Raw genomic sequence first — 14,974 nt, forward strand, 5'->3', positions numbered from 1 at the left:
CTCTACAGCTTGGGGCACCCTGTATTTGGGGCCAACACCTATTATAAGGCCAGGATAACACCCCATTACCTTCCCAGCCTTGCCTCATCTCCACCGCTCCTTCCCCTCCCTGCCTCACCCCAACCAAGCTCTGGGGGTTCAGAATTGACATCCAAGCCATTGCAGCCTCAGCACCCACGGCTGCCCAAATATGATTAAAACGTGTCAAGGAGGTTCAGCTCACTATGGAAAAGGCCTTCCCAAAGGCAGCACTATGGCTGCCTTAGGAAGCAGGAGGAAGAGAGTTCTCGGTCGGCCACTGGCAGCAGCAAACGCTCATGCTGGCGTGGCACCGGGAGGTCCCGCTGGACCAGGTGCCTTCAGGGCTGGTTTCTGGCTCTGCCATTCTGAGTCTCTGCACCCCTTCTCACATTTTTTCTTAAGCTCTAATTGCTCGTATCTCTGCCCCCTCACTTTCAATGATTGATGATAATCATGGTCATAACGCATATAGCAGTTATCACATGGTGACTGTGACCCAGGCACTGGACCATTTGCTTTGCCTGCATTACTTGGATGAACACTCTTGCCAGGGTAGAATGCTGGAGGTTGTTATCCTCATGTAATGGATGAACAAACTCAGGCCCAGAGAGGTTGAGTGACGTGCCCAAGTCCACACAGCTAATAGGTGACAAGAGCTTTAACTGAGGTCTGGTTCCTATTTACTCTCATTTCCCCTGTACAATAGCCTAAGCAGGCTCATGTGTGTAAACCTGTTCAAGTCTCAGCCTTGGGCTCTGGAGAAGGGAGAGGAAACCACGGTGTCAGGACCAAGGCTAGCGGTGACCTAGGGCTTCAGGGTGACAAATCGACCTGCAATGTCCAGGGACCGCCTGTACCAGTTCTGAGTAGCAGACTCATCCTGGATATTACCTGTTGGAGGGGTCAGCCTCTCCCAAACTGCCAGGTCTGAGCCACACTGGTTGGGACACAGAGGCAGACTCTGCCCTGGGCATTTGACTTTCAGGGCCTGGTGCAGAGCTTCTTAAGAAGTGGGAGCTCTGTATGGGTCATGTCAAACTGCTTTGAATTCAGTTGACAATGGCACCACTCGCTTGCTCCCTGGCCACCTTCCCATCAAAACCCCTGCTTTTCTGAGTAGTTCCAGCCCACCCCCCTCACTCATTAAAAGCCCCTCACATGTGTGTGGCATACCACCGTTTGTCAAGCAGCCCTTCATTTGCCGCCCATGGTGTCTCTGTGACATGAGCAGAGCAGGGCTTGCCATCTGTTTAAAGATACGTAAACAGTCTCACTTATTTCTGAGGCACTACAGGGAGGACTGATTGAATGCAGGTCACTTCAACAAAATGGGTGTCCATGAACATGCAGTGAGCACCTACTCTTTTCAAGGCTCTGTGCTAGGTCCCCACCCCTTGAAGCTTGTAGTTTCCTAGACAAGCAACAATGCAGAGGGGCATGCTAAAACACGGACATGCCCACTTAGTGCTTGGGGGACACAGCAAGGCAGGAGCTAGGTGGGCCTGCTGGAAGTGGTCAGAGTAATGGCAGGGGCGGGGACTTCCTGGAAGAGGTGCTCCTTGAGCTGAGCCTTGAAAGTGAAGATGAGCAAGACTAAGGGGGTATGAGGTGAGATCCAGATCCTGCCGCCAGATCCCTACCTCCACGTGTAGCTCCCCAGTGCCATCCTGAGTTTTCGTCAAAGCCACATCAGATGGCATTTCAATGGGAAAGTATTCTCTTCTTTCCAAATGTGATTGCTTACTTTGATGTAGACAAAGTATTTTGGTCAGAAGAAGAAACAGCTATCCTGTAAAGTTTGTTTATGTAAAAGGAAAAGAAAGGATTTTTGTAAAGTTACAGAGATTTCACAGAAACTGGCAAGGCCGGCCTCATGGTAACTGGGACTTTGAGATGGGCATCTCTGGGAGACTGATTTTATTTGTGCTTCCTTGTGTCACAGGAGCCCCTCAGCACCACTTTACTATTGTCCTCTCTGCTGTCTGACTTTATAATATGACTTAGGATTTCTGCTTCCCTAAAATCTCCACTTGCCTCTAGCGCTGACTCTGATTCCAACTTGCCATGATTTTCCAGAACAGAATTTTAACAGCTAACTGGCTCATGTCCTCAGGGTGTGAAACTCTTATACAAGACTGGGCGTCTGATTGGCCCATCCAAAGTCAGGTGGTCACCCCTGGTCCAATCAGCTGTGGCCAGGAAGGGATGCTTGCTTGGAACCAGCACAGCCAATGAGTCCCAGACCTTCCCAGGGATATTGGAACTCTCACAGGGGCCGGGTATGGGGCAGGCTCCCCAAGCCTGTCTAGGACATACTCCTCATTTTGATCTCTCGAGACATACTGCTTGTGTCTCTCATAAATGAAACCCCATCCCATTTTGTTTGTTGTCATGGCTATTGGTGTCCTTGCTTGTGTCCCCCTCCCCACACCCTTTCCCCCAAGGCTCCTCAAGGGCAAATATTTTTTGTCTTCCTCACCTCAGTACCCTGAATCCATGCCTACCCCTAGAATTGGCACCGAGGGCCTCAGACAATGTCAGCTGAAATGAACAATTTGCTACCCGATAATCCCACCTCAGGGTGGGGTTGCTATTTTGGAGGCTATTGGTGGGAATGAGCCACTCTCTGGCCTCACAAGCTGTTTCTCTTGTTCACAGACCTCTGGACTTTGTGGGCACCTTTAGTAACCGATGGTCTTATGGAATCGCCTTTGGGGCCACAGCCAATAAAGTCATGTTCTTGTTCTCAGAAGGGTACCAGCCCTTACATATCCCTCAGTGGGCACAAGGTAAGGGCTGCCTCATCCCTGCTGGGAATTTTGTCATGGCAAGTCTTGCTTTCAGAGACTGCCTGGCCGGGGTTCCCTGGGATCAGGAAATAAACTTTGTGAGCAGTCAGTGTTCCCCACCTGTTACTTGCCCCAGGAAAATGCCTAGCCCACCAGGTCTCAAAGCTTATTTATGGGGCTTTCCCCCAGTGAGATTCAGAGCTCCTTTAGACTTAGAACAAAGGCTCAGAAAGTAGGTTCACCATCACCTACCCCAAAAATCTCTCCTAAGTCTTAGCCATTGCTGCCTTCTTGATATCAACAAGCCCTAGGATTCCTCCTCGCAGAACAATGCTTACTTCTTTGTCCCTTGGCCTGAGGTCTCGTCATTCCCCATGACTCATGTTCTCCCTGAAGGATCAACTCTAATTTACAGATTCAGCCATCCTAATACAATGACTCCAAATGAGTCCAGCCCGGCTCTCTCTCAGGGCCTCCAGAGCTATATAATCAAATACCTACCAATGCCTCATTAGTCTTTAGGGAAATGCAAATTAAAACTGAAATGATATACCACCACATACCTCTTTAATGTATACAATTTGATAAATTTTGACAAATGTTTATATCCATGAAATCATTACCACAATCAAGATAAGGAGCCCCTTAAGTCTCCTTGTCCCCTTTTGTAATCTCTCCTTCCCACTACCCTCGCTACCCTCATCACTGATCTTTTTCCAGAATTTTATATAAATGGGATCATACAGAATGTACTTGTGTGTGTGTGTGTGTGTGTGTGTGTGTGTATGGGTGTGACCTTCTTTCACACAGCGTAGTTATTTTGAGATTCATACACATTTAATGTGTGCCAGAAATTCATTCTTTTTTGCTTCTGCGTGGCACTCCACTATATGGAGAAATCAGAATTTGTGTACGCAATCATCTCTTGATGGACATTTGATTTATTTGCAGATTTTGGCTACTGCAAATAAAGCTGCTATGAACATTTGTGAACAAATCTTTGTGTGTAGCTGTGCTTCCATTTTTCCTGGGTAAGTGCCTATGAGTGGAATGGCTGGATCGTACACATCATGTAGTAGATCATACTTAAAAAAATTTTTTTAATGTTTATTTATATTTTGAGAGAGAGACAGAGACAGAGCACGAGCAGGAGAAGGGCAGAGAGAGAAGGAGACACAGAACCCAAAGCAGGCTCCAGGCTCTGAGCTGTCAGCACAGAGCCCTATGCGGGGCTCAAACTCAGAACTGTGAGATCACAACCTGAACGGAAGTTGGACACTTAACCGACTAAGCCACCCAGGCGCTCCCTAGATCATACTTTTTAAAGAAATTGTCAAACTGTTTTCCAAAGTAATGGTTCCATTTTAGATTACCACCATCACTTATGTGAGACTTCCCGTTTTTCTCTCTCCTTAGCAACACATGGTCAGTCTTTTTATTTTTTACTTACATTTTTGTTGTTGTCAGTCTCTCTAACATTTTTTTTAATTTGAGTAGAGTTAACATGCAATGTTAAATTAGCTTGAGGTGTTCAAGACAGTGATTCAACATCTCTCTGTTATGCTCTGCTCACTGCAAATGTGGAGGCGTAATTTGTCACTGTACAACACTATTATAATATCACTGACTATATTCGCTATGCTGTGCCTTTTTGTTCCTATGACATATTCATTCCCAAACTGACAGCCTGGAAGTCCCCTTTACCCATTTTGTCCATCCCTCTACCCCACCCCCCTCTGGCAGCCATCAGTTTGTTCTCTGTAAATATAGGTCTGATGCTGTTTGTTGAAGAAATAATACATGTTGGTGAGGATGTAGAGAAAAAAGGACTCTCATTCACTGTTGATAGGAATGCAAACTGGTATAGCTACTGTGGAAAACGGTATAGAGGTTCCTGAAAAATTAAAAATAGAACTACCATATGACCCAGTAATCCCATTACTAGGTATTTACCCAAAGAAAATGAAAACGTTGGGGCGCCTGGGTTGGTGAGTTGAGCATCTGACTCTTGATTTTGGCCCAGGTTGTGACCCCAGAGTTGTGATATCAAGCCCTGCATCAGGCTCTGTATGGAGCGTGGAGCCTGCTTGAGAGTCTCTCTCACCCCCCTCAGCCCCTCTTCCCTGCTCACATTTTCTCTCTCTAAAATAAAACAAAAAATCTGAACACTAATTTGAAAAAATGTAAGCACTCTATGTTTATTGCAATATTATTTACAGTAGCCAAAAATATAAGCAACCTAAGTGTTCATTGATAGAGGAATGGATAAAGAAGATGTTATACACACACACACACACACACACACACACACACACACACACACACAATGGAATATTACTCAGCCATAAAAAGAATGAAATCTTGCCATTTGCAACAACATGGATGGATCTAGAGGGTATTTATTATGCTAAGCGAAATAGGTCAGAGGAAAACAAACACCATATCATTTCACCCATATGTAGACTCTAAATACCAAATGAGTAGACAAAGTCTTTTTAATCTTAGCCATTTTAAGAGGTATGTAGTGATGTCTTATCGTGGTTTTAATTTGCATTTTCATGACTGGTAATGCTGATCATATTTTGATGTGCTTTTTGCTATCCCTATAGCTCTTTGGTGACATGTCCAAATCACTTTCCTTATTTATAAAAATTGGGTTTTTTATTTTCTTCTGAGTTTTGATAGTTCTTTAATCTGTACACGAGTCCTTTATCAGACGCGAGAATTGCATTTGCTCCTAGTCTGTAGCTTGTTTTTTCATTCTACCAACAATTTCTTTTGAAAAGTTGCCTTAAAATTTTGATGAAATCTAATTTATTCATTTTATTTTATGGCTCATGCTTATGGTGTCATAGAAGAAATCTTTGCCTAATACAAGATCACTTAGATTTTCTCCTATGTTTTTTCTAGAAGTTTTATAGTCTTATGATATTTTGCTTTTAGGTCTGTGATACATTTTGAGTTAATTTTTTGCATATAGTGTGAGGTATCGATTGAAGTGGTTTTTTTTGTTTGTTTTTTTTTTACCTTTGGTTTTCCATTTTTTTCCAGCACTGGTTATTTCAGAAACTTGTCCTTTGCCCACAAAATTGCCTTTGGACCCTTGTCAGCGTCGATTGGCTCCATAAGTATGAGTCTGTTTCTGGACTCTGTTCTGGACCCTGATCTGCAGTGTGTGAGGGTTCTAATTTCTGCACATCCTCACACACTATTTTCTATTTTGAAAACAGTTATAGCCATCTTAGTACAGGTGAAGTAGTATCTAATTACTGTCTTGATTTGCATTTCCCTAAAGACTGATGCTATTGAGCATCTGGCTGGGTCAGAATATCATTTCTTGGTTCGTGGCTCTAGATTCCTCTCTTTCGTTTTCACGAAGTGATTATATAGATGTATCCTCCTAACATCCTCATACTTTCCGTGTCTGCCTCTTGCCTCTGCTTTTTGTCTGGACCCCTGTTTCCCAGCTCCTAGTGTTCCTGTCCTTGTCATCTTGGAGTCTTCCTGTCTGCCTCCACGGGGGGCTCGGTCCCGGTATTGCAGCTTTGGTCTCTTGTATCTCCTGGCAGTTTGGGGTTCTTCTGTTCTTGGGCCTTCCTCCGCTTCCTCCTACTTCAGGTGTTGATACCAAATGGCCTCGAGACCTGACTTTGTTGTAGATGCTGTCTGCAGGTGTGGGTTGTGCCATTCTAGTTGCTGTCTGCTTCTAGGGCAGAGGCGCTTCTGGCAGATTACAAAATGATACTGTCATGGCTTCCATCCTCACAGAAAGTATTCCTTCTATGTCGTCCTTCCCTGCCAGCCTCCCACCCCTCACGGTCACATAAATACTCACCAGCCCCAACCAGCCATTTCCCATCCTCTGAGTGAGGAACGCCCTCCCTTCCCTTCTTCTCTCCATCTTACAAACTCCTGCTTATACTTCCTGGCCTTGTTGTATGTCACCACCTCCCTTCCCCGACCCAGACCCCAGGTGAAGTCAGTGGCTACCTCTCCTTGTCCCCACAGCAGATTGAATATGCCTCTGTTAACACAGCACTCACCTTCCTCCCTGTCTTCTCTACTGGACTGTAAACACCTCAGAAAGCAAGAGACTTCTTCATTCCAACTGCAGCCTTAGTGCCTGGCCCCAGACCCAGCTCAAAGCAGGCACTTTGTAAAGATCCTCTTGCATGAGTAGGTTTTCCTGGATCTTATTAGATCCTCTGAGAGCTAGTCAGTGGCAGAATGAATCTTATCACTGCCTTGTTTAGAGAGTATGTGATAGTTATAAGTTTTGTGTACACACACACACACACACACACACACACACATCACCACTCTTCATGTTGCTATGGTGGCCTTAGTCTCAGTGATTGCTGTTTGTCCACTTATGGGGCCTGTCTCTGCACATCACAGTGTGAGCTAGCCAAGGGCAGGGACCAAATCTTCTTCATCTCAATAGTTAGCCAGGGCCTGGCGTGGAACAGGTCCCAGGAAGGGTCTGTTGCAAGAATGAAAGACATTCGTCCATTCCTCTTTACCGAGCTGGGGCTTGTCCACTCACCTCCTTGGGACCTGAGACCTGTGACAGGAAGTGGGCGTAAAGCCCTGTATCTTTGTTGCAACACCCCCGAGCCTGTGAGAAGAGAGCTCACAGGATCTCTGGCCCTGTCTCCCCCAGCCTTTGTGCTTCTGATTGGAGGCATGGAAGTCGGCCTGTCTCACTTCCCCTTCTTTGCCTGCCTCTCGTCGGAGTTCCGGCTGGTCAGCTCCATCCTTGGCTTCAGCTACTCTCTGATCTGGTAAGACGGACGCTGCGTGTCTGCCCTCCTGTGACTCCTTTGCCGTGGCTGCACTCTGGACAAAGGGCTGGAGGTGACCCGAGAGCTTCCCTTGGAGGGCGACTTTGCCCAGAACTGAGGCCCAGGATGGGCAGGTGGAGTGACTGGTCCCAGGTCCCACAGTGGCCTCTCCCTGGGACTGCATGTAAGGCTGCAGGAGGTCAGGCATTCTTTCTGCTTCACAAGCCACTCGCGGTTAGAATATTCCAGAAGTCGGGGATGTAGAAAACTTCTTTTCTGTCAACTGCCAATGGTCCCACTGGGGAATGTAGGAGACCCATGTGGACGCTTCTTCTCTGTGCTGTCATGTCTCCCCTGGGAGCCCAGGAGAAAGTCCATGTGCCTTAACTTGGCATTTGGGGCCACTGCAGTCTGGCCTCCCCTGTCTGTCCATCCCTAACAGTCTCTAGCACACACCTCCAGTCACACCAGACTCCTGCGTTCCTTCATCCACCTGCTTATTCACTCAGCAAACATGCTGTTATATCCCTGCTATGGGCCAGGGAGTACACTGGAGAACAAGATGGACTCTTGTGGATCATGCATTCTGGCCTCTTTGCCTATATGTTGTTATTCTCCCCTGTGGGTTATCTTCCCTGACTTGGTCCATTGATAGATCCATGCTCATCCTTCATGGATCACCAACCCCACAGATGGAGAACTTCTTGACCCTCCTGTTGATTTCTGTGCTCTCAGCACTGGCCCCGGATCCAGCATGGAGCCGGTCCCAGGAATCCTTGCTGACTGAGCCCTCCCACGAGCACTCTGCTTTCTAGCCCCTGTCCCCCTTACTGAGCTGGTTCTCCTGCTACAGCACTTTGTGTGAGGCAGGGGTCCTCCGGCCCAGTGTGTGGGCCACTGGAGGGGGCTCACCAGCACCTGACACACCATGGCTACCATTCTTAAGTTTGTAAACAGCTTGCTTTATAAAATTAAAAGAGAGGGTATCCAGGGTTACACCTGGGGTAATACCATCTTCCGGCCTCTGACAAACCTTTGACCTGGGGAGGAATGGGTGGTGGGAATCACTCAGCAGCTTGTGCATCTTGGGAGATGAATCAAGCTTGACTATGGCCAGGAGTGTGTGTCTCACGGGACTAAAGCCTTGAGGCTCATTCCTCAGGGCAGTGTTTCCAGACAACGCCAGTCCCACCAGAAGGAGCGTCAACACCAGTCAGGAGACCTGAGCCTTGGTCCTGGCTCTGGGTGTGACTCTGGACAAATTCCTTTCCCTCTCTGGGGTCCCATGAGGGCAGGGAGGAGGAGGTCACTCAGGGTCTTTGTGCTCCGCTGTATGGATTCCAGCATTGTGTCCTATACAAGGACATGTTAAGTGTATTTGGTGCGTGCACTTCGGCACAAATAGGGTGCTCAGTCTGGGTGGAGTGTACACAGAGGCCTGGCAACCAGCCCTCCCAAGGAGTAAGGAAAGAGGAGGTAGCTGCAGGCTGATGGGATCTGGGCTTCTTCCCAGGGGTTGTGCTGGGAGGGACCACAGTGCTCCAAGCCTTGTTTTTGTCCTACAGGTTTGCTGTCACCATCCTTTACATCATACAGTGTCCCCATGGGCAGGTGAGTCCCTGCTGAACTATGTTTAGAGCATTCAGTCCTATCACCACGGGCAGTTTGCTGTGTGACATTGGACAAGCCTCTGCCACTCTCTGGGCCTCAGCTCCTTCGTATGATCGAAAGGAGAGCTGGAACCATTCATGATGCTTCCATTTGCATAGCATCTTATGTTCATCAGGATGCTCATTCACAGACAGATGTTCTCTCAGTTGATGTTCACAGCAGCCCCTCGAGGTAGGGAACCTCTCAGCAGACCTATTCTACAGGTGAGGAAACTGAGGCCCAAGTTTATTAAGTAACTCTTAAGAAATAATAGATTTGAGAGTTGATACCAGGTCTGGTTGACTACAAAGTTCATTTCTTTTTTTTTTTTAATTTTTTTAAGTTTGTTCATTTATTTTGAGAGAGAGAGCGAGGGAGGGAGGGGCAGAGAGAGAATCCCAAGCAGGCTCCACACTGTCAGTGCAGAGTGCTATGTCGGGCTTGAACTCACGAACTGTGAGATCATGCCCTGAGCCGAAATCAAGAGTCACATGTCTAGCTGACTGAGCCATGCAGGCACCCCTAATTTTCTTTAATGTTTTCTTTAATGTTTAATGAGGGGCATAGAGAGAGGGAGACACAGAATCTGAAGCAGGTTCCAGGCTGCCAGCTGTCAGCACAGAGCCCGACATGGGGCTTGAACTCACAAACCATGAGATCGTGACCTAACTGAAGTTGGACACTTAACCAACTGAGGCACCCAGACACCCCTCCAAAGCTCATTTCTTTCCACTCCTTCATGTAGCTTAAGTTTCTCTGTCTATAAAATGGAAGTCTCAGACTGGATGAACATTCCAGCTTTATCATGCATTGTCCTCAGAATTAGGGGAAACTATTTCATCCGTTTAACCTTGTACACCAGAAAAAGGAAAAAGATGAAAGACTGAGTCACACTGCATCTATAAGGGTTACTTGGCAGGTAGGGGGAGCACCAGGAGGTCACCTGGGCCAGGAGTCTTGCCAAAACCTCTCCCAGACTTGAGTAACCTTGGAGGATTACAGGGCGTGATGGAGAGTGGGGGAGCTGGACTGGAAAATGAACTTGGGGGCTGGGACTTCTCTCTGCATCTCTGGGCTGGGATTAAGAACATTCTGGCATACCTCTGCCCAAAAAGATGCCCTCCTTCACTTTGCTCACAGTGCCCGAAATTCCAGATCACAGGCATTTTCTTTGGTGTCTTGGAGAGCTTCCAATCTTCCTGGGGTTCTTTTGAACTTCAGAACATTCATGGTTAATTGAAAGAGAGGGCAGGGCCTCGCTTCTGTGCTCAGAATCACTAATGTTAAGAACCGCAGTGTGCTGGGTGTTCTAGGCTCAGTCCCCCAAATTAACTACTGCATAGTTCAAGGTGCTTCAAGGCACTTTGAAGGGTGTTAGTACCTCCACAGTTCACTGGTAAGAAAGTGAGACTCAGGGGCTAACGGGACTTACTAATTAAAAATCATGGAACTGGAACCCAGACTAAGGTAATGATAAAGATTTCACTTCATGTTCTCAAATGAAGAATGTTCATGGAAACATTAGATATAAAAATGAGATGTTGAACAGGGTAAAATGTCCTAATATTAGCAGAGACTTTAAAGTTGATTCATCTAAAGAGTGTACTGTTATGCAGCATTAAAAGTGATGTTTGCGAATAATTCATAACCACATGGGGAGATGATTATGATCTAGACAGACCTATGTATTTGGTATAATATCAATTTATAACAGATAGAGATGTAAGGGTAGATACAGAGGAAAGACAATGGAATATTGGCAGTGGCGATATCTGATGTTTAAGTGGTGAACATATATTGGAGAGGAAGATGAAGGGGAGATATGAGCCCCCACATCTCAGCATGTCTGTGTCCCACACCCAAACATCACAACATCAAAACCCTACACCCCATGGGGGCAAGTACTCTGGAAACATAAAAAACATGAACCCAACTAGTAAATTGTGAAAAATAAGTTACAATATTGTTTGTCTTAAAACAGTGAAAAACCCACTTTTTTTTTTTTCATTAAAATGGAACTAAAATTGTAGAAAAACTATGAGCACCATTTTGAGAGACCTGTATTCCCAGGAACTTGTGTTGCTGCCAACATGATGGCAGTTATGGGACCACCTTCCCACTTCTTTCCTCCCTCCCTCCCTTCCTTCCTCCCTTCTTTCCTCCCTTCCTTCTTTCCTTCCTTCCTTCCTCCCTCCCCTCTTTCCTCCCTCCCTTCCTTCCTTCCTCCCTCCCTTCCTTCCTTCTTTCCTTCCTTCTTTCCTTCCTTCCTTCCTTCCTTCCTTCCTTCCTTCCTTCTTTCCTCCCTCCCTCCCTTCCTTCCTCCCTCCCTTCCTTCCTTCCTTCTTTCCTTCCTTCCTTCCTCCCTCCCTTCCTTCCTCCCTTCCTTCCTTCCTTCCTTCCTTCCTTCTTTCCTCCCTCCCTTCCTTCTTTCCTCCCTCCCTTCCTTCCTCCCTTCTTTCCTCCCTCCCTCCCTTCCTCCCTCCCTTCCTTCATCCCTTCTTTCCTCCCTTCCTTCCTTCCTCCCTTCCTTCTTTCCTCCCTCCCTTCCTTCCTTCTTTCCTCCTTCCCTCCCTCCCTCCCTTCCTTCCTTCCTTCCTTCCTTCCTTCCTCCCTTCTTTCCTCCCTTCCTCCCTCCCTTCCTTCCTCCCTTATTTCCTCCCTCCCTCCCTTCCTCCCTCCCTTCCTTCCTTCCTTCCTCCCTTCTTTCCTCCCTCCCTCCCTTCCTCCCTTCTTTCCTTCCTCCCTTCCTTCCTTCCTCCCTCCCTCCCTCCCTCCCTTCCTTCCTCCCTCCCTCCCTCCCTCCCTCCCTTCCTCCCTCCCTCCCTTCCTTCCTCCCTTCTTTCCTCCCTCCCTCCCTCCCTCCCTTCCTCCCTCCCTCCCTTCCTTCCTCCCTTCTTTCCTCCCTCCCTCCCTCCCTTCCTTCCTCCCTTCCTTCCTCCCTTCCTTCCTTCCTCCCTTCTTTCCTTCCTCCCTTCCTTCTTTCCTCCCTCCCTCCCTTCCTTCCTTCCTTCCTTCCTTCCTCCCTTCTTTCCTCCCTTCCTCCCTCCCTTCCTTCCTCCCTTATTTCCTCCCTCCCTCCCTTCCTCCCTCCCTTCCTTCCTTCCTTCCTCCCTTCTTTCCTCCCTCCCTCCCTTCCTCCCTTCTTTCCTTCCTCCCTTCCTTCCTTCCTCCCTCCCTCCCTCCCTCCCTTCCTTCCTCCCTCCCTCCCTCCCTCCCTCCCTCCCTTCCTCCCTTCTTTCCTTCCTCCCTTCCTTCCTTCCTCCCTCCCTCCCTCCCTCCCTTCCTTCCTCCCTCCCTCCCTCCCTCCCTCCCTTCCTCCCTCCCTCCCTTCCTTCCTCCCTTCTTTCCTCCCTCCCTCCCTCCCTTCCTTCCTCCCTCCCTCCCTCCCTCCCTTCCTCCCTCCCTCCCTTCCTTCCTCCCTTCTTTCCTCCCTCCCTCCCTCCCTTCTTTCCTCCCTCCCTTCCTCCCTCCCTCCCTCCCTCCCTTCCTTCCTTCCTCCCTTCTTTCATCCCTCCCTTCCTCCCTCCCTTCCTTCCTCCCTTCTTTCCTCCCTTCCTCCCTTCCTTCCTTCCTTCCTCCCTTCCTTCCTCTCTGTTTCTCCTTCTCTCCACGTGTCTCTCCCTCTCTCTCATCTGCAACCCTCTGCTCTGTCTCCCCTCCTCACCCCTCTTTCTCTCCTTCTCTCTGTCGTATATATTTTCCAAAAGCATCATTTAATAACTAATCAGAAAAAGCTGTGAAAGCCCTTCTTATAAAACAAAATGGGTTGCTAGAGGGGTTGTGGGCGGGGTGATCGTCTAAATGGGTAAGGGGCATTAAGGAATCTACTCCTGAAATCATTCTTGCACCATATGCTAACTTGGATGTAAATTAAACAATAAATAAATTTTTAAAAAATGGGGGCACTGGGATTCACACCCAGGGCTGCTGGACTCTAGGCCCACTGCTCAGGCGGGGGTGTGGGGGTGTGGGGCTGGGGGAGCAGAACATCGATCATTGACCGCCAAGCCCTGGGAAGGTGGGCTTGGTGAGAGCGGGCCCGGCAGGCAGATTCCTGTCCACAGCTTCCCGGGCAGCCTGGCCCTGCCCCGCCTAGAGCCCGGGCTCCACGCTCTGCTTCTGTTGCAGTTTTTGGGGAAGTACGAGACCGTCATGTTCTACTGGCCCTCACTGCTGTGCCTGGCCTTCCTGCTGGGCCGCTTCCTTCACACGTTTGTCAAGTCGCTGAGGGTCCACCTGGGCTGGGAGCTGCAGATGGTGAGTACTGAGTATGAGCACCGTATGTGCACTGGCAGGTCTAGTCTTCACAGCCGCCGCGTGAGGCAGGCGCTATTTTTACTTCTCCCATTCTGCATGAAGAGACGTGGACCGAGAAAGGTGAGTTGTGTCGCCTGAGGTCATGTCGCCAGTCTGGAGCAGAGCCAGACCTGGAGCCAGAGAGTTTGGTTGTCGAGGCTCTCTCTTAACCACTGTGCTCAATCTAAAAAAGCAGCTTTACCCAGATTCCTGCCCTCTGTGACGATAACCCGTCAAAGTGACCGAAACCCTAACAAGGATCTGTGAGCCCCAGCAAACACCTCTCTGTTTTCTCACAGGAAGAAAAGCCTTTCCTGGAAGTTCACCAGGCGGAGCATGTCAAGCGGCTCCTGAGGAAGGCCCCCCTGCAGTAAGCCCCCGTGTGCTTCATTCCCCCCTCCCCGGCCCCCTCCCTCCTTCCTCCTCCCCCCCCCCCCCCAGGTATTTGTGCCAGTGTTGATGAGCCCGGACAGTGCGGGAGACCCTGAGATGACTGGATGGGCACATTAGTCAGGACTCTTGTTTGCTGATGACAGAAACTCAACTCAAACTAGATTAAAGAGAAAAAGCAAACATGTGGCCTTTCATAATTAAAAACTCTAGAAGTGGTCGGTTCCGATGCAGACGGATCCAGTGGCTTCACTGATATCAGAACCAGGGCTGGTTTCCTCATTTTCTCTTAGCTCTGCTTTGATCTGTGTTAGACCCGTAGTTAGGTGGGCTTCCTCCCCGTGGTGGCCCTCAGAATCTCTAAGCTTGTACCCTCCTGGTTTAAGATCACAGGAAAGAGAAACTTTCCTTTCTAGTAATTCAAACCAAACTCCTATGAGTGGGTTTCATGGAGTCGCATCAGACCACATGCATTCCCAGAACCAATTACTGTGGCTAGGTGATTCGAGTAAATGGATCATTAAGCCTGTCATATGTTCATCTTTGGAACTAGGAAGTTGTTCAGCCTCACTTAAGCAGTAGGACTGAGGGGAGGGAGCAGGTTCCCAGAGAAACAGTGCAGGGGCTGTTACCAATACCAGGGGACATAGCTCGTGGCCAAGCAAAAGCAGTGATCAACCCTATCCCTGCCACTGCCACTGTGTACAAGGGGATAAGCCCCACAAAAGGGATGTGTCTAATCCAGGGTCATACAGTGGCAAAGCTAGTACTTTGGTTAGAAGTAGATTGAGTTACATGTAGCAGAAAATGCAAAATAACAGTGGGACACACAAGAGGGAGATTTACTTCTTTCTCATATAAAAGAATTCTGGAGGCAGGTAGTTCATACTGACCCTGAACTGCCCACCACGGGAACTTACTGGTCATCTGTCTTTCTGCTCCAGCTCTTAGTAACTGTCATCATGAAGGCTGTCCACGGTCCAAGACGGATGCTGGGGTGGGCTCCAGCTTGGATCAGCCACCATGTCTGCGTTTCAGACAGCA

The 14,974-nt window shown here is 48.4% G+C and overlaps 1 protein-coding gene across 2 annotated transcripts in view; it reads left to right on the forward strand.

The window, feature by feature from the left end:
• The window catches only part of LOC122474504 (stimulated by retinoic acid gene 6 protein-like), a 56,448-nt gene that overhangs the window by 18,149 nt on the left and 23,325 nt on the right, over nucleotides 1–14,974 (forward strand). For both annotated transcript variants that reach the window (XM_043565398.1, XM_043565399.1), the window contains exons 4-8: nucleotides 2,680–2,810; nucleotides 7,474–7,594; nucleotides 9,160–9,205; nucleotides 13,373–13,501; nucleotides 13,840–13,910. In XM_043565398.1, the coding sequence (XP_043421333.1) occupies nucleotides 2,680–2,810; nucleotides 7,474–7,594; nucleotides 9,160–9,205; nucleotides 13,373–13,501; nucleotides 13,840–13,910 (498 nt within the window). The remainder of the gene's footprint in view (nucleotides 1–2,679; nucleotides 2,811–7,473; nucleotides 7,595–9,159; nucleotides 9,206–13,372; nucleotides 13,502–13,839; nucleotides 13,911–14,974) is intronic.

Source organism: Prionailurus bengalensis, chromosome D4 (genome assembly GCF_016509475.1).
Source record: "Prionailurus bengalensis isolate Pbe53 chromosome D4, Fcat_Pben_1.1_paternal_pri, whole genome shotgun sequence".
Classification (NCBI taxonomy): domain Eukaryota; kingdom Metazoa; phylum Chordata; class Mammalia; order Carnivora; family Felidae; genus Prionailurus; species Prionailurus bengalensis.